Source organism: Uranotaenia lowii, chromosome 2, assembly GCF_029784155.1.
Source record: "Uranotaenia lowii strain MFRU-FL chromosome 2, ASM2978415v1, whole genome shotgun sequence".
NCBI lineage: Eukaryota > Metazoa > Arthropoda > Insecta > Diptera > Culicidae > Uranotaenia > Uranotaenia lowii.
Window position 1 is genome coordinate 272284858 of NC_073692.1, and position 16707 is coordinate 272301564.

At 41.9% G+C, this 16707-nt stretch overlaps 2 protein-coding genes across 5 annotated transcripts in view; one reads left to right on the forward strand and one right to left on the reverse strand.

Moving 5' to 3' along the window:
- The window catches only part of LOC129741244 (pleckstrin homology domain-containing family G member 5), a 335012-nt gene that overhangs the window by 302553 nt on the left and 15752 nt on the right, over positions 1-16707 (reverse strand). The gene's annotated exons all lie outside the window — the stretch shown is intronic.
- Positions 11556-12218, forward strand: LOC129742652 (general odorant-binding protein 45-like). The gene has a single exon (XM_055734580.1). The coding sequence runs from the start codon at positions 11556-11558 to the stop codon at positions 12216-12218; it is 663 nt and encodes a 220-aa protein (XP_055590555.1).

Genomic DNA, 16707 nt, shown 5'->3' on the forward strand with positions numbered 1-16707 from the left:
CTGAATAAATGACGTGGACAACTTAAGATTAACATTTAACACCCAGTACCGAGATGGAAATCGAACCCATGCCATCAGTGAACCAGCGATTACCGTCTTACCACGCTAACCTCTCGATCACTGAGAAGTGCAGCGTTCTCAAACGTTTCCGAGAGATACATACTATTGATCGGCAGGTTCATACCAAGCGTCATAGTGGAATTAAGTATCGGAAAGGGGCATTTGAAGGTGTTAAGAACGATCAAGGAAAATCCAGGGCAGTCGGACTATGACATCGCCAAGGAATTCAATGCCGACCGGTGCTCTGTCAGAAGGATTCGTTTGCGCGAAGGAATACGATCCTATCGGGCCAGTAAGCGTCTGTTCTCCATGTCAGGGGCGGCGTGCGGAGTGCAACAACGTCCTGGTGGTGTTCGGGACCTAAAATAGCAACATCACGACTGTCCTCCTGCGATATAGTGGGGTTAGCTGCGGGCCTTGCGAGCCCGTGACTACAAAAAACATAAGCAACGAACAACGATCAACAAATTTCGGATGGAAATCGCCAAAGACCCACGCGACGAAAAGGGACTAGCGATTGGAAACTTGGAACATGGAACTGCCGATCTCTAAATTTTGTGGGCAGTACCCACGTGCTCTCCAAAGAATTGAAGAGCCGCAAATTCGACATCGTAGCACTGCAGGAGGTATGCTGGAAAGGCTCCACGGTACGAATGTACCCAGATGGTCGTGCCTCTACCTGAGCTACCAACACACACGAGCTTGGAACAGCTTTTATAGTGATGGTTAAAATGCAAAAGCGCGTGATCGGGTGGTGGCCGATCAACTCACGAATGAGCCGGTTGAGAATCAAGGGCCGGTTCTTCAACATCAGCATCATCAACGTGCACAGCCCTCACCTCGGAAGTACCGATGACGACAAAGACGAATCTTACGCGCAGCTGGAGCGTGAATACGACCGTTGCCCAAAACATGATATCAAGATCGTCATCGGGGATTTTAATGCTCAGGTCGGCCAGGAGGAGGAATTTGAACCGACAATTGGAAGGTTCAGTGCGCACCAGCTGACCAACGAAAACGGCCTCAGACTGATAGATTTCGCCGCCTCCAAACGAATGGCCGTACGTAGTACCTTTTTCCAGCACCGCCTCCCACACAAGTACACCTGGAGATCACCGTACCAAACGCAATCACAGATCGACCACGTTTTGATTGACAGCCAGCACTTCTCGGACATCATCGACATCAGATCCTGTCGAGGCGCCAACATCGAGTCAGACCATTATCTGGTGATGGTGAAGATGCGCCCGAAACTCTCCGTAGTGCACAACACACGAAACCGGCGCCCGCCTCGGTTAAATATTGCACGACTGAAGCAACCTGAGGTCGCGGCAGACTACGCGCAATCGGTCGAAGCAGCGCTGCCGGCAGAGGGCGAGCTTGACGAAGCCCCTCTCGAGGACTGTAGGGATACCATCAAGACAGCCATCAACAGTGCTGCGGAGAACGTCATCGGTTATGTGGAGCGAACTCGACGGAACGACTGGTTCGACGAGGAGTGTAGGAGGGTGATGGACGAAGAGAATGCCGCGCGGGCGGCAGTAGTGCAAAGAGGCACCCGTCGAAATGTGGAAAATCACCGACAGCGGAAGAGGCAGCGGGTCCGACTTTTTCAGGAGAAAAAGCGCCGCCTGGAGGAGGAGGAGCTCAAGGAGCTGGAGCAGCTGCATCGTTCCGAAGAAACACGAAAGTTCTATCAGAAACTCAACGCATCCCGCAAAGGCTTCGTGTCGCATGCCGAAATGTGCCGGAATAAGGATGGGGGCATCCTGACGGACAACCGTGAGGTGATCAAAAGGTGGAAGCAGCACTTCGATGAACACCTGAACGGCGCACATGCAGGGGATCAAGACGGTGGGGGAAGGTACATCGCCAGCGTAGCCAACGACGTAGAGGAGCCACTCCCAACGATGAGTGAAGTTAAGGAAGCCATTCGCCAGCAAGTCGGCTGGGAAGGATGGCATTGCAACTGATCTCATCAAAATGGGCCCGGAAAAGTTGGCCGATTTCCTACACCGATTGATAGTCCGGATCTGGGACATAGAACAGCTACCGGAAGAGTGGAAGGAGAGGGTTATATGCCCCATCTACAAGAAGGGCGATAAATTGGACTGTGAGAACTACCGAGCGATCACTGTCCTCAATGCCGCCTACAAAGTGCTGTCCCGAATCCTACTTCGCCGCCTAACGCCACAAGCAAACAGATTCGTGGGAAGTCATCAGGCCTGCTTCATGGAGGGACGATCTACGACGGACCAGATATTCGCATTACGGCAAATCCTCCAAAAATGCCGTGAACACCAAGTCCCTACGCACCATCTATTCATCGACTTTAAAGCCGCATACGACACGATCGACCGTAACGAGCTATGGGAAATCATGGACGAGAACGGCTTTTCCGGGAAGCTGATCAGACTGATCAAGGAGACGATGGATGAAACGCAGTGCTGTGTGCGGATTTCGGGTGAATTGTCGAGTTAATTCGAATCGCGCAGGGGGCTTCGACAAGATGATGGTCTATCCTGCATGATGTTCAACGTGGCGCTAGAAGTTGTTATTCGACGAGCGGTGGGCGAAATGCGGGGCACGATTTTCAACAAATCCAGTCAACTTATCTGCTTTGCCGATGACATTGATATAGTCGGCAGATCATCTACAGCGGTTTAAGACATCTACCACAAACTGAAACGTGAAGCAGGAAGGATTGGGTTGATGATTAATACGTCCAAGACGAAGTACATGCTGGCCTGCAGATCCGAGACCGACCGAACCCGCTTGTCCAGTAATAACAAGGTCACGATCGACGGCGACGAGATGGAGATAGTCGAAGACTTTGTCTATCTCGGCTCACTGGTGATCGCAGACAATGACACCAGCCGTGAGATCCAGCGGCGAATTATCAGCGGAAGTCGTGCGTACTATGGACTCCACAAGCAACTGCGGTCGAGAAGACTTAGCCCTCGCACGAAGTGTAACCTGTATATGACGCTCATTAGACCGGTTGTTCTCTACGGGCACCAGACATGGATATTGCTCGAGGAGGACCTGCGTACACTCGGGGTATTTGAGCCACGAGTGATAAGAACCATCTTTGGCGGCGTACAGGAGAACGGAGTGTGGAGGCGAAGGATGAACCACGAGCTCGCGCTTCTCTACGGCGAACCCAGTATCCAGAAGGTGGTGAAAGCTAGCCGGATACGCTGGGCGGGACATGTTGCGAGAATGCCGGACGACTGTCCTGCGAACAGGTGTTCGCTACGAATCCGGTAGGAACAAGACGAGCGGGGGCTCAACGAGCGAGATGGTTAGACCAAGGGGAGCGTGATCTGGCGAACGTGGGGTGCCCGAGGAATTGGAGAACGGTTGCCATGGACCGAGTGAATTTTAGGAATTATGTTTAATAGTTATGTCGTGAGACGGAATACTATGTAAACAAATAAATAATCCCTCCAGTTTTATGGTAGCTGGACAAGTTGAGAAATTGGAGTGCTTCCAGTATCTTGGTAGCCAGATAACGCCTGATGGTGGTATCAGGAAAGACATTGACACCTGAATCAGAAAAGCCTGATTTGCATTTGCGAGTCTCCGCAACATCTGGCGCTCACGTCAGATATCTCTACGAACGAAATTTGAATCTTTAACTCAAACGCCAAATCCGTATTGCTGTACGGGTGCGAAACATGGTGCACGTATGCGGTAACGACGCGGAAACTGCAAGTATTTGTAAACCGCTGCCTGCGGAATACCATCTGCGCTTGGTGGCCTGGCAACTGGATCTCAAATGAGGAACTACATCGCCGGTGTCAAGGGCGCTAGAAATCGAAACGTTAGTGGAGATGATAATAATAATAATAAGTAAGAAAGTAAGGAACAAACTGGACCCCTTTTTCTCCATACCATTCTTGAACTACTTGGCTGTAATGACAATTTTCCAAATTTGGCCAATACATTACGGGATGGTCGTGGGATCGAATGAACGGCAAAACTCGTTTTAAGAGACACTCTGTTTGGAATAGTTACCACGTCATTGTCCTATTTGTAACGAAAACTTTCGTTTTCTAGTCACAGCTGCAAATGTCCTGCCAAATTATAAATTTTCGTGCAAATTTATCGGCAAAATCAAATTTAAATTTGACTGGAATTCCCCCGAGCCGTTGCCAAGTAAAATTTTTGTCCTGGGATTTGCCCGAAGTCAGTCATGACATAGGTTTATCGACAATCAGAAGACATCCGTCGAACTTGGTCAGCACCTGGCCACCTCGCTTCTGAGCATGGATTATGGCCACACTATTCTGTTTTATGGTCCGGTTCGGCTGTTTGCTAGCTCGATCGGCTTGGTTCCTTCCCACAGTCAAATTCTTCAAACGGTATTAAATATGGGCAGCAGCGATTTTTTTTTGCCAAATCACGGTCCGACAGATTGGAATTACTCTTATTCGTCTTTAAAATCCCACCACGCCGTTTCCGTTCGACAATTCCACTCCGACGATTTGCTTGAAGCTTCCGAATCGTCGTCAATGTTTCCTTATACCGCGTTATTGATAACGCGTCATTATACTGTATTTCTGGAAAATTTAAGCTGTTTAGCTAGCTAAGCTGTTTAAGTTTTTTCCATGTTTGGTTTCAACTTGAGAATGGATTTTATTTATTAGGGTAAACCCATATGCATTTAAAAATCAATATAAAAATACTGATGGTCTGCAGTACATTTCAACCTTTCCCCACAAAGGTCTATTTTTGAAGCTCACAAAAAGTTACATCACTTGCAGCTGATGTTCCAATTTGCAAGCCCATGAAAGGGATTTCAAATGTGCGATAATCAGTCCCGAAACGCGGCTCCGTGACTGATTGTAATCAATTCTCTATTCTCTCTATAGTTACATGTAAAATGCCGGTTTCGTGCCCATACCTACTTGAGGGGCACCGGCTTTTCCTATCGACCGATCCACGGCTGAGTTGGCGTTTTCACGTCACTGCACTGCACACACACACAGACCAAAAGTTACCCTTCACGACGAGAGAATATCTGTGAACGTATATGAGGCTCGGTTTCATCCAACTAATTATCCTTCCCGAGGAACCCCGTCATTTGCCATATCCCCAAGTGCTTAACCCATTAGGTTCAATTGTTCGTTGAGTCGACTAGGTCGCGTCCTCGTTTGTTCGTCGACGATGCGGGTGGCAATATGTTCTTGGATGGATTGGATGCTTTAAAGGGGAAATTCATTATCCCCCCATGTACAACATCCTCTAAACCAGAGCACACGACCCACGTGCATAACTCAGCCAGTGATGTGAAAATGAGAAAGTTACGAGTGTGCTACGAGTCTACTGAGAGGGTTATCTATCCGAGTAACACACGGCTTTGGCGTGGACTTAAGCGAACAGGCGGAACCAGGCGGAAGTGTAGTTTGCAATTTTAAAATTAAATGGAGGCGCCGTTCGGACGCGCTAGCAAAAACTAGATAGTACCCCATCAATAATCGTATCGGGCCATGAATGGAACATCACTCTTCCGGTTGGGCCAGGGAAGTTCCGATGATTGTATCCATGTGTTTGCACAAACACACACAACTGTTTGTGTGATGTCCGTATGTGTGTTCTGACACCGATATCTACATGAAGTACAACGGCCGAGGTTTGTGATGTGCGGTCTATGAACCGTAACAACTTTAGCGTTTGCCGATCACCACCTCGTCACGGCCGCTCTCGTCCGAACAATTTGCTGATAGTGGACTAAATTTGCGAAAATCATATTAGAGGTTTGAGGCCTCGATACAGGAGCATCATATCGCGTTAACGTGTTTGCTGCTAGGGAAAGATGTTTCAAAGTTTCCAATGGGAAAACACTATGATTGAATACAGATAACGATTATCGTGTTCTCTTGGTGGTGTATATTAGGAATTTTATTACAATTTTGGAATACCTTTAAGAAATACTCAACTATTTAGAGAGGTCCATAATTCTACAATATTTGAGAAAGCTCAAGGAGTGGGAAGAAATTCTTGTATGGCAACAATTTGGAAAATAATATTGCCTTAGTTTATTTTTTTGAATTTTTTTTTTCAAATTTTCAAACCTCAAAATCGTTTGTTTCTTTAGTATTTTATAAATTTGATTAAGGTTTGAATTTACCATTTATAACAGTTTAGTTAAGTTTTTTTAATCAAAATTTGTATGTTTTGTAGCATCGTAGTTTTCTATTGCACATAGTGTTGAGGAGAGATCTGAGAGCTACCACAGTAAAAACTTCTTGGTACGTTAACGAGAAAAGACGCTGCTCTCCGAACCAGAGGTGTCCTGATTTTTCAAAATGTGTCCTGATTTGCAAAAATGACGGGGTCTACAGCACCGTTAATTCGCCTTCATTAATGCAATCTAAGAAAAGCTGCAATCTATTTCCACCAATCTACTGGTGTTCTGAAAAAAAAACCTGTTCTTTTTCGCTATTATTTTACGAAACCACCTGGCAACTCAACAGCGGGGAAGACATTGTTGTTTTATTTTGTACGTTGTGTGGTAGAAGTCTGAATAATTGTTTTCTTCATTAACACTGAGGTGTACGACTGAAACACTAGCGCGCACTTGGCTAAAATTCTCTTTCTCCCACTCAGATGCGTAAGTTCTAACACTTACCGTCCGAGTCACTTACAGCTCGTGTAAACTCGGATAATGAGTGGACCACGATCAGCGATAGAGGATTAACACGTTCGTCGCCACGCTCATTTTAGTTGTTTTACTTGCCGGGCCCGAAGAAAATCTCGGAGCTAGAAAGCAACCAGGGAGAACTCCACTATTTGTAACGTGTGGCTAAACTGAGCGGCTAACTTGAGTGAGAGAGCATCACATGCTTTTTGATGTGACAGGCAGGGTTGCCAACAATTTTTTTTTTCCAAAAATCAGGGAACTGGCGAAATGAAAATCAGGCAAAGTTAGGTTACGATAAAGTTACGGAAATTTCGCTTAAAGTGGTGACCTTTTTTTTGTTACCACTCCTCATTTTCTCTCTTATATGTGTTGTGAGCTTACTTGGTTGAATAAAGGGTGATACGGTCAAAATTGGGTCAAGGGAAAACGCGTGTAAATCGGTGAAATCGTTTATTTAAAAAATAAAATTAATTTTTTTTTTTAAGTTTAATAAGTATAAAATTCAGGAAAAATATTCAGTTAGGCTTCCGCTTTTCCAAATCCAAATTGACGGGCCTTACGCTTAACCCTTGCCATCAGATTTTGTACAGCCACCTTGTCCACCTTCTTCGCCGCTGAAAGCCAGCTTGTCTTGAACTGCTACTCGCCCTTAGCAATTTTTTTGGTCTTCTTTAGGTTCCGCTTGACAATAGCCCAGTAAAGCTTAGTTCTTTTAGAAATGGGACATTTTCATTTGCTAATAGCTCGTTAACTAGTTATTGGATATTAAAAACTTTGACAGCATTTTGTTGCCTGTAAAAAATACTATTCGACCTATTTTTTTCAAAATTTAAACTTTACGCGTTTTTGAGATATGTACGATGCAAGAGAAAAAGAAAAAAATTATTTTGCACAGTTTCCTTTAAAATACGTCATTATCAAATTGATAGCTGAAAAAACCGTTGATTATTCAAAGAATTACTGAGTTTTTGTGGTGGATAAGTATGCAAACACTGTAAATAATGTCCACAAAGTTCAAATCAAGCATTGAAGTGAAGCACATGATCGGCAACAACGGTTAAGGGTCATCAAGGAAGTCAAGTCTCATACCAGCATTTTTAATTTTTAATAAACGAAAAACTAAGGGTAGATCGCTGAAATGTCCAAAACAATTTTCTCCGATAAGCTGATAGTGTTGCCTAGTGATGACTCATTGAAATCCAACCTCAAACATATATTATTTGATAGTTCCAAAGCGCTTAAGCTGTAAAACCGGTACCGGAAAAAAAACGTACAAAAATGTGGTCAAAAATAATCAAATTTGTTCATTTCGGAACAACTGTATCCACTAAAATGCTTCCAGTTTCCAGTTTCCAGAGAAGTATTGGACCAAAAAGTATCAAAAATTGAAGAAGGAGGGTGAAGCCACCTGAAATATAGATTTTACGAAGTATAAGTTGGAGAAACTGATCAATACCATGACTGAAAAAAGTGTGCGCCGGCCAATGGGAGATACCAAGAATAAAGTAGAAATTTCTTTAACCAAAAACGGTAAATATTTTTTTTCAAATTTTTCCATAAAAGATCATAACATTACCTTATTTTTCTTCAAAGAAAGTATTTCGTTTAAACTAATGGTTTTTTAGATACAGGCATTCGTAACTGTCCCATTTCTAAAAGAACTAAGCTTTATTTCCTAATTGGGCGGAGCTCTGGCGTGTTGGGAGGGTTCTTGTCCTTGGGAACCACCTGCACGTTGTTGGCGGCGTACCTCCATGACCTTTTTACCGTAATGGCAAGATGCCAAATTCGGCCAAAACAGTACGGAACAACCGTGTTTCTTCAGGAATGGTAGCAGACGTTTATTCACGTAAATTTCTTGGTTGACAGTCCCGGAATCTATGAAAATGATACTTTTCAAGCCACAGGTACAGATGGCTTGCCAAACAAGACATTTCTTCGCGAACTTTGACAGTTTCATGTGCTTGAAAATATCTGCTACCTTTCCTCTTCCTTTGGCCGTATAAAACTCCTGTCTCGGAAGCTGCTTGTAGTCGGCTTTAACGTAGGTTTCGTCGTCCATTACCACGCAGTCAAACTTCGTCAGCATCTTCGTGTACAGCCTCCGGGATCGCGCTTTGGCCGTCGTATTTTGTTTATCATCGCGATTTGGAGTCACTACCTTCTTGTAAGTCGATAGTCCGGCTCGTTTTTTGGCTCGATGCACGGTTGTAGACGATACACATAGCTTATTTGCGGCATCTCGGAGAGAGAGGTTAGGGTTTCGCTTGAAACTACCGACAACCCTCTTTGTCGTCTCAGCGGCTTCCGGTTTTCGATTTCTCCCCGATCCAGACTTCCTGGCTGTCGATAAACGTTCCCCAAACACTTTAATTACATTTGTAACGGTTGATTTTTCAACTTTTAGCGATTTTGCCAGCTTTGCTTGCGAGTAGCTCGGATTTTCGCGATGCGCGAGCAAAATTTCGAGCATATCGGAGATGAGTTAGATACAAACTGATCCATTCTGAATGTAGCTCACTCAGTATCTGCCTGAGTTATATGAAATTCAAAATTATTTTTTGCAGGACGAGAAAAATCAAACAGTTGTGCGGGACACCATAAATTCTCAGTAGTTTTAACGTGACGGACGACAGTTTAATAAGAGAACTTGTAAAAATTGAAAAACACGGCGAAAGTGAACATCTTTCCCTCACAAACACAACTACAATTTGATTTTGATCATACTGATGTTAAAAAACGTTATAACAACAAATAAATTTATTGATTTGCTATATATCAAATCAAACAAAATACGCTAATGATCGGCTTCATGTATCACTCACTCACTGCCTGATCCATTCACTCCTGATCGAAGACCAACAAGATTCGCCATATGCATTGCGCATTGGTGAGATTCCAATTTGATGATGGAGCTGCACTTTTTAGACAGCAAGCATCGTGCGAGGTGATCTGTATTTTAGCGATGAATTGAACGATCGATGATCGGGTAGGTCCAGTAGCAATCAATAACGAAACCCGACCGCTGTACGTTCAGGTGCGAAGTGCAATCAGAAACATTCATTGAAAATGAGCAGCGGTGTGTAGATTCGCTTCGGAAAGAATCATTCGGCTGATTTTTTCCGAGTTTAACTTGTTATGTGCAGATTGATTTTATCTTCGTTCCAATCATGACGCGATTGCACACAAAACGAAGAGAACAGTTCCGTATTGATGTTTTCCATGCCTCGCAGGAATAAAATCCCACCAACGAAACAACAGAACGATGCTTACCGTACACGAATACTCACGAGCGATCGTTGCCCGATGGACCGAGTTAACATTCCTCGCACCCTTCTCTCGCTCGTTTCCCGTTCCCTTGTATCTATCAATTTTAGCCACGCCCCCATGCGTTGTCCGATTGATGTGTTCGGCTGCCGAACGAAAACGATTTGTTTTTTAATTCGCAGAACTGTTCGTTTGCTTTGCTGATGTTTCCCCCGATTGCTGTTTACTCCTGCCGAGTTTACCCGAAGCTTACTTCCTGATGCTTTCCGAGTTGAACTTTAGATAGCATCATTGCAGATTGAGTTTAACGAAATAAAATCGTTCTGCAAAGAAGGGCAAAGTGCGAGTATGTAGACTCGCGATTTTAACATCTCTGAAAATGAGTGATCATGAATGTCGGGATGAATAAGCCATTGTTGCTTAAGGGGGGGGTAGGGTCTAACACTTTCAAAAAATCGATTTTTTTATTTTTTTATTTTCTTATTGTAAAACATTTCAAGAATGTTGTGTCAAATTTTCAAGTCAATTGAAGCAAAACTGTAGAAGTTATAGGCCTTTATCTCCTCCTATCTAATACTGCAAGAAAGCAAGAGTAGAAACTTCAAACGCGTTTTTCTCGAAAGCACATTTTTAAAGTCCGTGGACATCGTCATTTGAAAACTACTTATCCGATTCTTTTCAAATTTGGAACACATTTTCTACATATAAAATACCAGACCCCAACGTTTTTCTTTTTTGATTTTTTTACTTTGGGAAGATTTTAGAGGTGAAAAATGGCGGATTTTTAAGTGAAAAATCGTAGTTTTTACTTAAAACAGCCACAAAAATTTCATAAAAATATTTTTAAGTTAAATAAAAACGTTGGGGTCCAGAAAAACATCTATTAAAAATTTTTTGCTCTGATTTTTTGATTTCAGATGATTCTGTGCTGAGATACAGTGTCCACCGCAAATCCTGTTTTCTAAAAGGCATCCTCGAAAATGCTCCGTCACCGGCTCATTTTTCGATATTTTTCTACAAAAAAATTACTAAATGTTCTTTTAACAATGCTTTGAATAATGCAAAAAATTTAAATACATTTGTTTGAACGATAGCTCTAGGAAAAAATCGTGAAAATGGTGTTTTTTTATACCCGTTAGACCCTACCCCCCCCCCCCCCCCCCCTTAAAATCCCTTGAGAAAAAAAATGAGTGATTTTCGGAACATTGATTTCATAAAGCAGACATCTCAGGTTTTAAAAGTTTTTGTATATAGTTCAAAGCACTTAAAGAGAAGTCTTATGGATAGCACCAGATGTTTTAAATAACCGTTCTGAGAGCTATTATAATTTGATTTAATTAACCTACTAAGTCACGTACCTACCATGCCGGCAAACAAACTTCAGCAGCGAAGCTCTAATTGCGTGCGCTTTATTAGTGCGGAATATTTGAAACTTGACTACAGTCTGTTTTGGCGTCTAGCGATGAAGCACATTTTGTCATTATTTTTGTTTATCTTTCTGCGAGTGCAACTTTCTCGGGCAGGAGGGGCTTTGGTTCTAAAAAGTTACCGACAAGCGCATAGTGAATGCTTGAAATACATGCAGTCGCAATGCTATGTCGAAAACGTTCGGTGTGCAGAACGATGCGTCCAAATTGTACTGAAGTCTTGGGATCGCTGCGATGGCTTATCGGGAACATCGTACAGTCAACACTTTCAACCGGATTACCTTGACCTGGTATCAGCTAACAGAACGCAGTGTTGTATTGATAGGCGTTTACAGTCCGCCACTGATTTGGATGTTTGCGATCGAGCTTCGATTGACTGGCAGTGCTATCGAGATCATTTTGGAACTCTAACAGAAGCTGCACAGTACGTTCCGATGCCGAAACTCTTGACTCTCAACGCCCTGACTACATGTTCCAATATGCTGCAAATCGACAATCCAGCGCTGCGTCTTATGGGTTTTAGCAAGAAAGCCTCGATGAAGGCACGCTGCCTGATACGTTGTGTAGTGATTCGGCAAGGTTTGTACAAAGATGTGACAGGGCTCAAGCTGGATCGCTTCGCCGTCCAAATGAAGAAATCCGTAGACTCGTATCAGGAAGACGTATTCCAATGTCTCACGTTTTTGCGTGATCTTAACCTCGATAATTGCAACCTTGCCGCGCGAACCATTTTAGAATGTTTTGACAGAGACAGTAGTTTGTACGAACAATTTGTTTTTTCATTTTTCGCTGTACCTCCTCGGTTCCGGAGATGATGAATATAATTTAGAAATTTGTCAAGAAGTTGATAAGAGACTGTTGCATTGAAGTTTACCATTGTTTAGGAGAATTGTTAGGTTTAATGTGAATCTGAGTGACATACTCGAATGAATAACACGAAGAAATTTTATATTTGCATCTGCTTTTTGAAGAAAACTTGTAATCCTGGAAAGGAGTTGATGATTTCTTTTTTAATTGGTTTTGACCATTGTGTTGCAATAAATGTTCTAAAGAAAAAGGATGACCTGAATCAGCTGCTCATGTATACATACAATTTGTCCGAATAATCCATCCAAAACCATTTCAAATAGCCTTGATTCCGGAACGGAAATAGCATATTGAATTATCTGGCCACCAGCATCTGCTTCTATTTGAGAAGGTAATATTGAATATTCTTCTGCCCCATGGAGCTTCGTTCATCGTCGTCCCTGATTCAAGATTGGAAAAGTTGAAAAGGTATTCTCGAGGTTTTTTTTAATCTCTCCTATCTCCCTTTCTTCTGTGAAAAGATGGTGCAAAATGATCAAATTTCTTAAATTTGTTAAAATCAAAACTTGCTCCAAACATCTCGGCTGAAATGATGCCATTTGGGGGATGAAAAACGAAGCTCAATAGAAAGAGGTTGTTTTGAAGCTACGTTGGATGGCAGCCAATCAGTCTTCCTTTATTAATTCGACATGGACACCTGAACCTGGAATGGATTTCAGCCGTGCAATTTAGGAACATCAGCCAAACTTTAAAAGGTGTATTTTGAAGCTTTCCATTTGCGGTAGTTTATGTTTTCCTAAAGTCTTTCCTGCGTCAGCTTGCATCTTCCATGCCCCGGCTTGATAAGTATTTTTTCTTCAAAAGCTTTGAAAAAGTTGGACCGTCTATTTTGTACAATAAAAAAAGGGATTTTCCCCCTTGAGCGACGGTGTTTTATGCTTGTTTGATTTGTTTTCAGCGGAACTCCTCCATCAAAGTCAGAAACGTTGGCCTTTCAATTTTGCCCCGTAATAAAAGTCAAACTTGAGCATTTCATTTGGCATGGGAACGTGAAAAAATCTTTCTTATCCCAATCCGATGACCAGAGCTCTGAGGATCTTAGTGCAGATACGTTCGTCGCGTTTAAAGCCAGAAGTTTTCTGGTAATAGTAAAGTGGTGCATTTCAATCAAAAATAGAATGGCCGGCACATTGAACATTTGGAACCTAACGAAATCAACCAATTGAAAAGTTAACGACTCCTTGTTCTGTCGTCTGTTACAAATTTTGAAAACTAGAATAGATTATTTTTCCTGTTAAACTCTTGTGTAAGAATTGATTCTCGATTCGATGAAAAGTAAGGATAGTAACACAATAATTGCAAAAAACATTCAAAAATTATATAGATGACCCCTTTTTTGCCATTCGATTCAAAATTTGAATCCAGGAATCAAATGTCTGTTTTGTAGTGCTTCCGTGTGTATTCACGTCTCGAAACATGCATAATAAGGGTATATACGGACGATAGTATTGGCGAAAAATTGGCCTCAGCCATAACCTCAAATATTGATTCGCTGGTGGCCTCACCAGTGATGCTAGGTGCGTTTCTAGAATCAGTATTTGCTTGTTTTAAACTCATAATATTTCTGAATTGATTAAAAAGTTAAACTAGCAACAGCTAAACGTTTGAATTCATTATGGGGCGTCCCTAAATGGATAAAGATAAGCCATCTTTTGCAAATGTATTTCCAAGGTTAATTCGAAACATCTGAAATATTTTTTCATTTACTGCTTGGTAGATTAAAAAAGAGTTGTTTCCAACATCTAAATGAATGCAAAATCATTCACAGTTACAAACAAGTAAATTAATGAAAGCTTTCGCTGCATCATTTAAGTGTGCAATACAGACAGTTGTTATTTCGTTCAGATAAATGATGCGTTGAATTTCACATTCGAATAGAAATCTACGGGAAAGTTGCAAATTCTCAGACTCATGAAAAGATTTTTCAATAACAATGCAATTAACAAAATGAAATCATTTTCCAAATATCAATGCACTTGGCACCCCTGAACACCCAAAAAAAAAATCAAAATAAGAACACAGATGTTCGCTTTTCCACAGGGCGAATTTTTCGATATTAGTACCGTGAAATCGCGTTTATCGTGCGCCCTTCTCAAAAATCGATTCTGTTCTCCCATGGTTTGAGGTTAGGGCTGAGGCCTCCTGCTAACGTGGTGTTCGTGTAGAACTGTCAATATATCCTAATAGAGCTATTATTGCAAAACCATTGAACAGTTAATATGGACAGCCCCTTTTCCGGATCCTTACTCAAAATTTGTTACATAGAATCGATGGCTCGTCTATAAAAACCCATGTCAGCCAATATTTATTCCAATATAAAGCATTATAACGTCAATATTGTAGAAACAGTGAACAATTGATATGGACGACCCCAATATTTGCCGACCCATTAGACAAAATATGATACCTAAGATCGATTGCCTGTACTTCAAAACACCAATGTTAATATTTGCTGAAACAGTATATGCTTTGCAGGGAGGACCCTCTTTAAAAGAAGTTATCCGAAAATCTAAAAATATTTTTTATGTTAGGTTCATATTTTCGACCGTGAAAATGTTTTAAAATATTAATTTTTGGCATTTTACGGTCTTGGATCTCAATTAAACAACTTAGTTTTTGAAATACCCGACGTTTCGACCATTTTTTGTGGTCTTTCTCAAGGGAGCTGGAAACTTATTTGAGTATAATTAGTTTTGAGCATTGTTAGTGGACTATACTAAAGTGTGTAAACTCACTTATCTGTCTGCTGTTATTGTCAATATTGTTTTTTTTTTCCAACGGCTAGGTGTCCAGTACTTGCAGCTTTGTGGGGGGTATTGTTGTTGTTTACATTTGAATCATATTTATAAATTTATCACCTTACAATTTTAACCGGAAAGAAAAGATTATTTTTAATCCGATATCCTATGGTCGCACTTTAACGAACTTTTTGAACTATGGATGTTGTGTTATGTGGATTGTGTGGGTATTGTTTGGGGTTGAGCTTTCTGAGCATGATGCCTCTAGATATGGTGGTCTCACTTTGGCAAAAAGTAGGCGAGGGTAGGATGCGGCGGAAGGGGCGCAATTTTGACAGCTGGCTGTTGGCTGGCCAGAAAAACTTGAAAGCAGGCAGTGTTATTAAAGAATTGTTTTAGTAGTGGTATGATCTGTGACGTCACTATCATAAAAGATTTCCTTCGAAGGATTATTTTCCCGTTCTCCCGTTCTGTCTTCAAATCATTTGCACCAAGAACCACAAAGCAAGCTTGAGGGCAGTACAAGGAACAGGAGAAGGTACGATCTTGACAATAAACAAATAACGCGGAAGGAAAATTTACTAATGTTAAAAAAATCCCTCCAGATGCCTTATTATTGTGCTGTATTAGGGTGCGGAAATAAAATTTCCAACAATACAGATATTGTTATTCATCGTTTCCCACGGAACACGAATCGACGGAAGTCGTGGATAACATTTTGCGGACGGGAAAAAGGCTGGATTCCCCAGCAAAGCCAAGGAATATGTTCAAATCATTTTCCAGCAAGCAGTTACGATGCACGTTACCAATTGCGGCAGGAACAGATTGGTGTCAAAACACGTAGAGTGCTGAAAATGAATGGTAATCTTTCGTTAGTTTTTATGGTATGGCCGAATTTTAAGTTCTAACATACAATATTTTCAGCTCTGCCAGGGAATGACCTTTCGACTGATGTGGCTGATACTGCAGTAGTTCTTGGTGATTGACGATCCGGTTTCCGATATTCTCACTACTAAATGCTAGCAAATCGTCGCCACTTCTTCTACACAATATCAAACACAAAATCCCCTTTTGTTATTGTTTCCATGCAAAACCATGAAACTAACTACCTTAGCTGATAATACATTGATCCTTCTCCCTTTTTCGTAAACATTACAGCCAGCTGTCAAAACTTTTTTCAATATGGCTGAACTGCGATTTGACATGTGAGACCACCATATCTAGAGGCATCATGTTTCTGAGTTGGTAAGTGGGATTTGAATTGGTGTAATGTGTGATTTTAGAGTACTCGTTATGCTATAGTCCTATTTGCCGCTGGTAGTGTTCGTGATATTATGCTGGTTGCTTCACCAACACTTTTCAGTTTTGGGACAATCAACCTCAAAAACGACCTTGTGCGTCGACCAGCTGCCCGTTTTTTGTACCGAGAGTTTTTGAGGTTAATTGTCCCGTCTCATCTGTACACGCTCAGCAAGTGTGCGTAAGAAATGTCCAAAAAAAACTCTATTGCTACAGGCCCCGGCAACGATATACAATCCGTGTGGAGCGCATCTCTCAGATTTAAGCTTTTTTCCTCAGATTTAAGCTTTTTTCTTCAGATTTGAGCTTTCATCTCCTATGCTCTCAAGGCAAAAAAAAACTTAAATTTGGAGAAAAAAAAGCTTTAAAACGAGATTCTCGAGTACATATTTAAAAGATG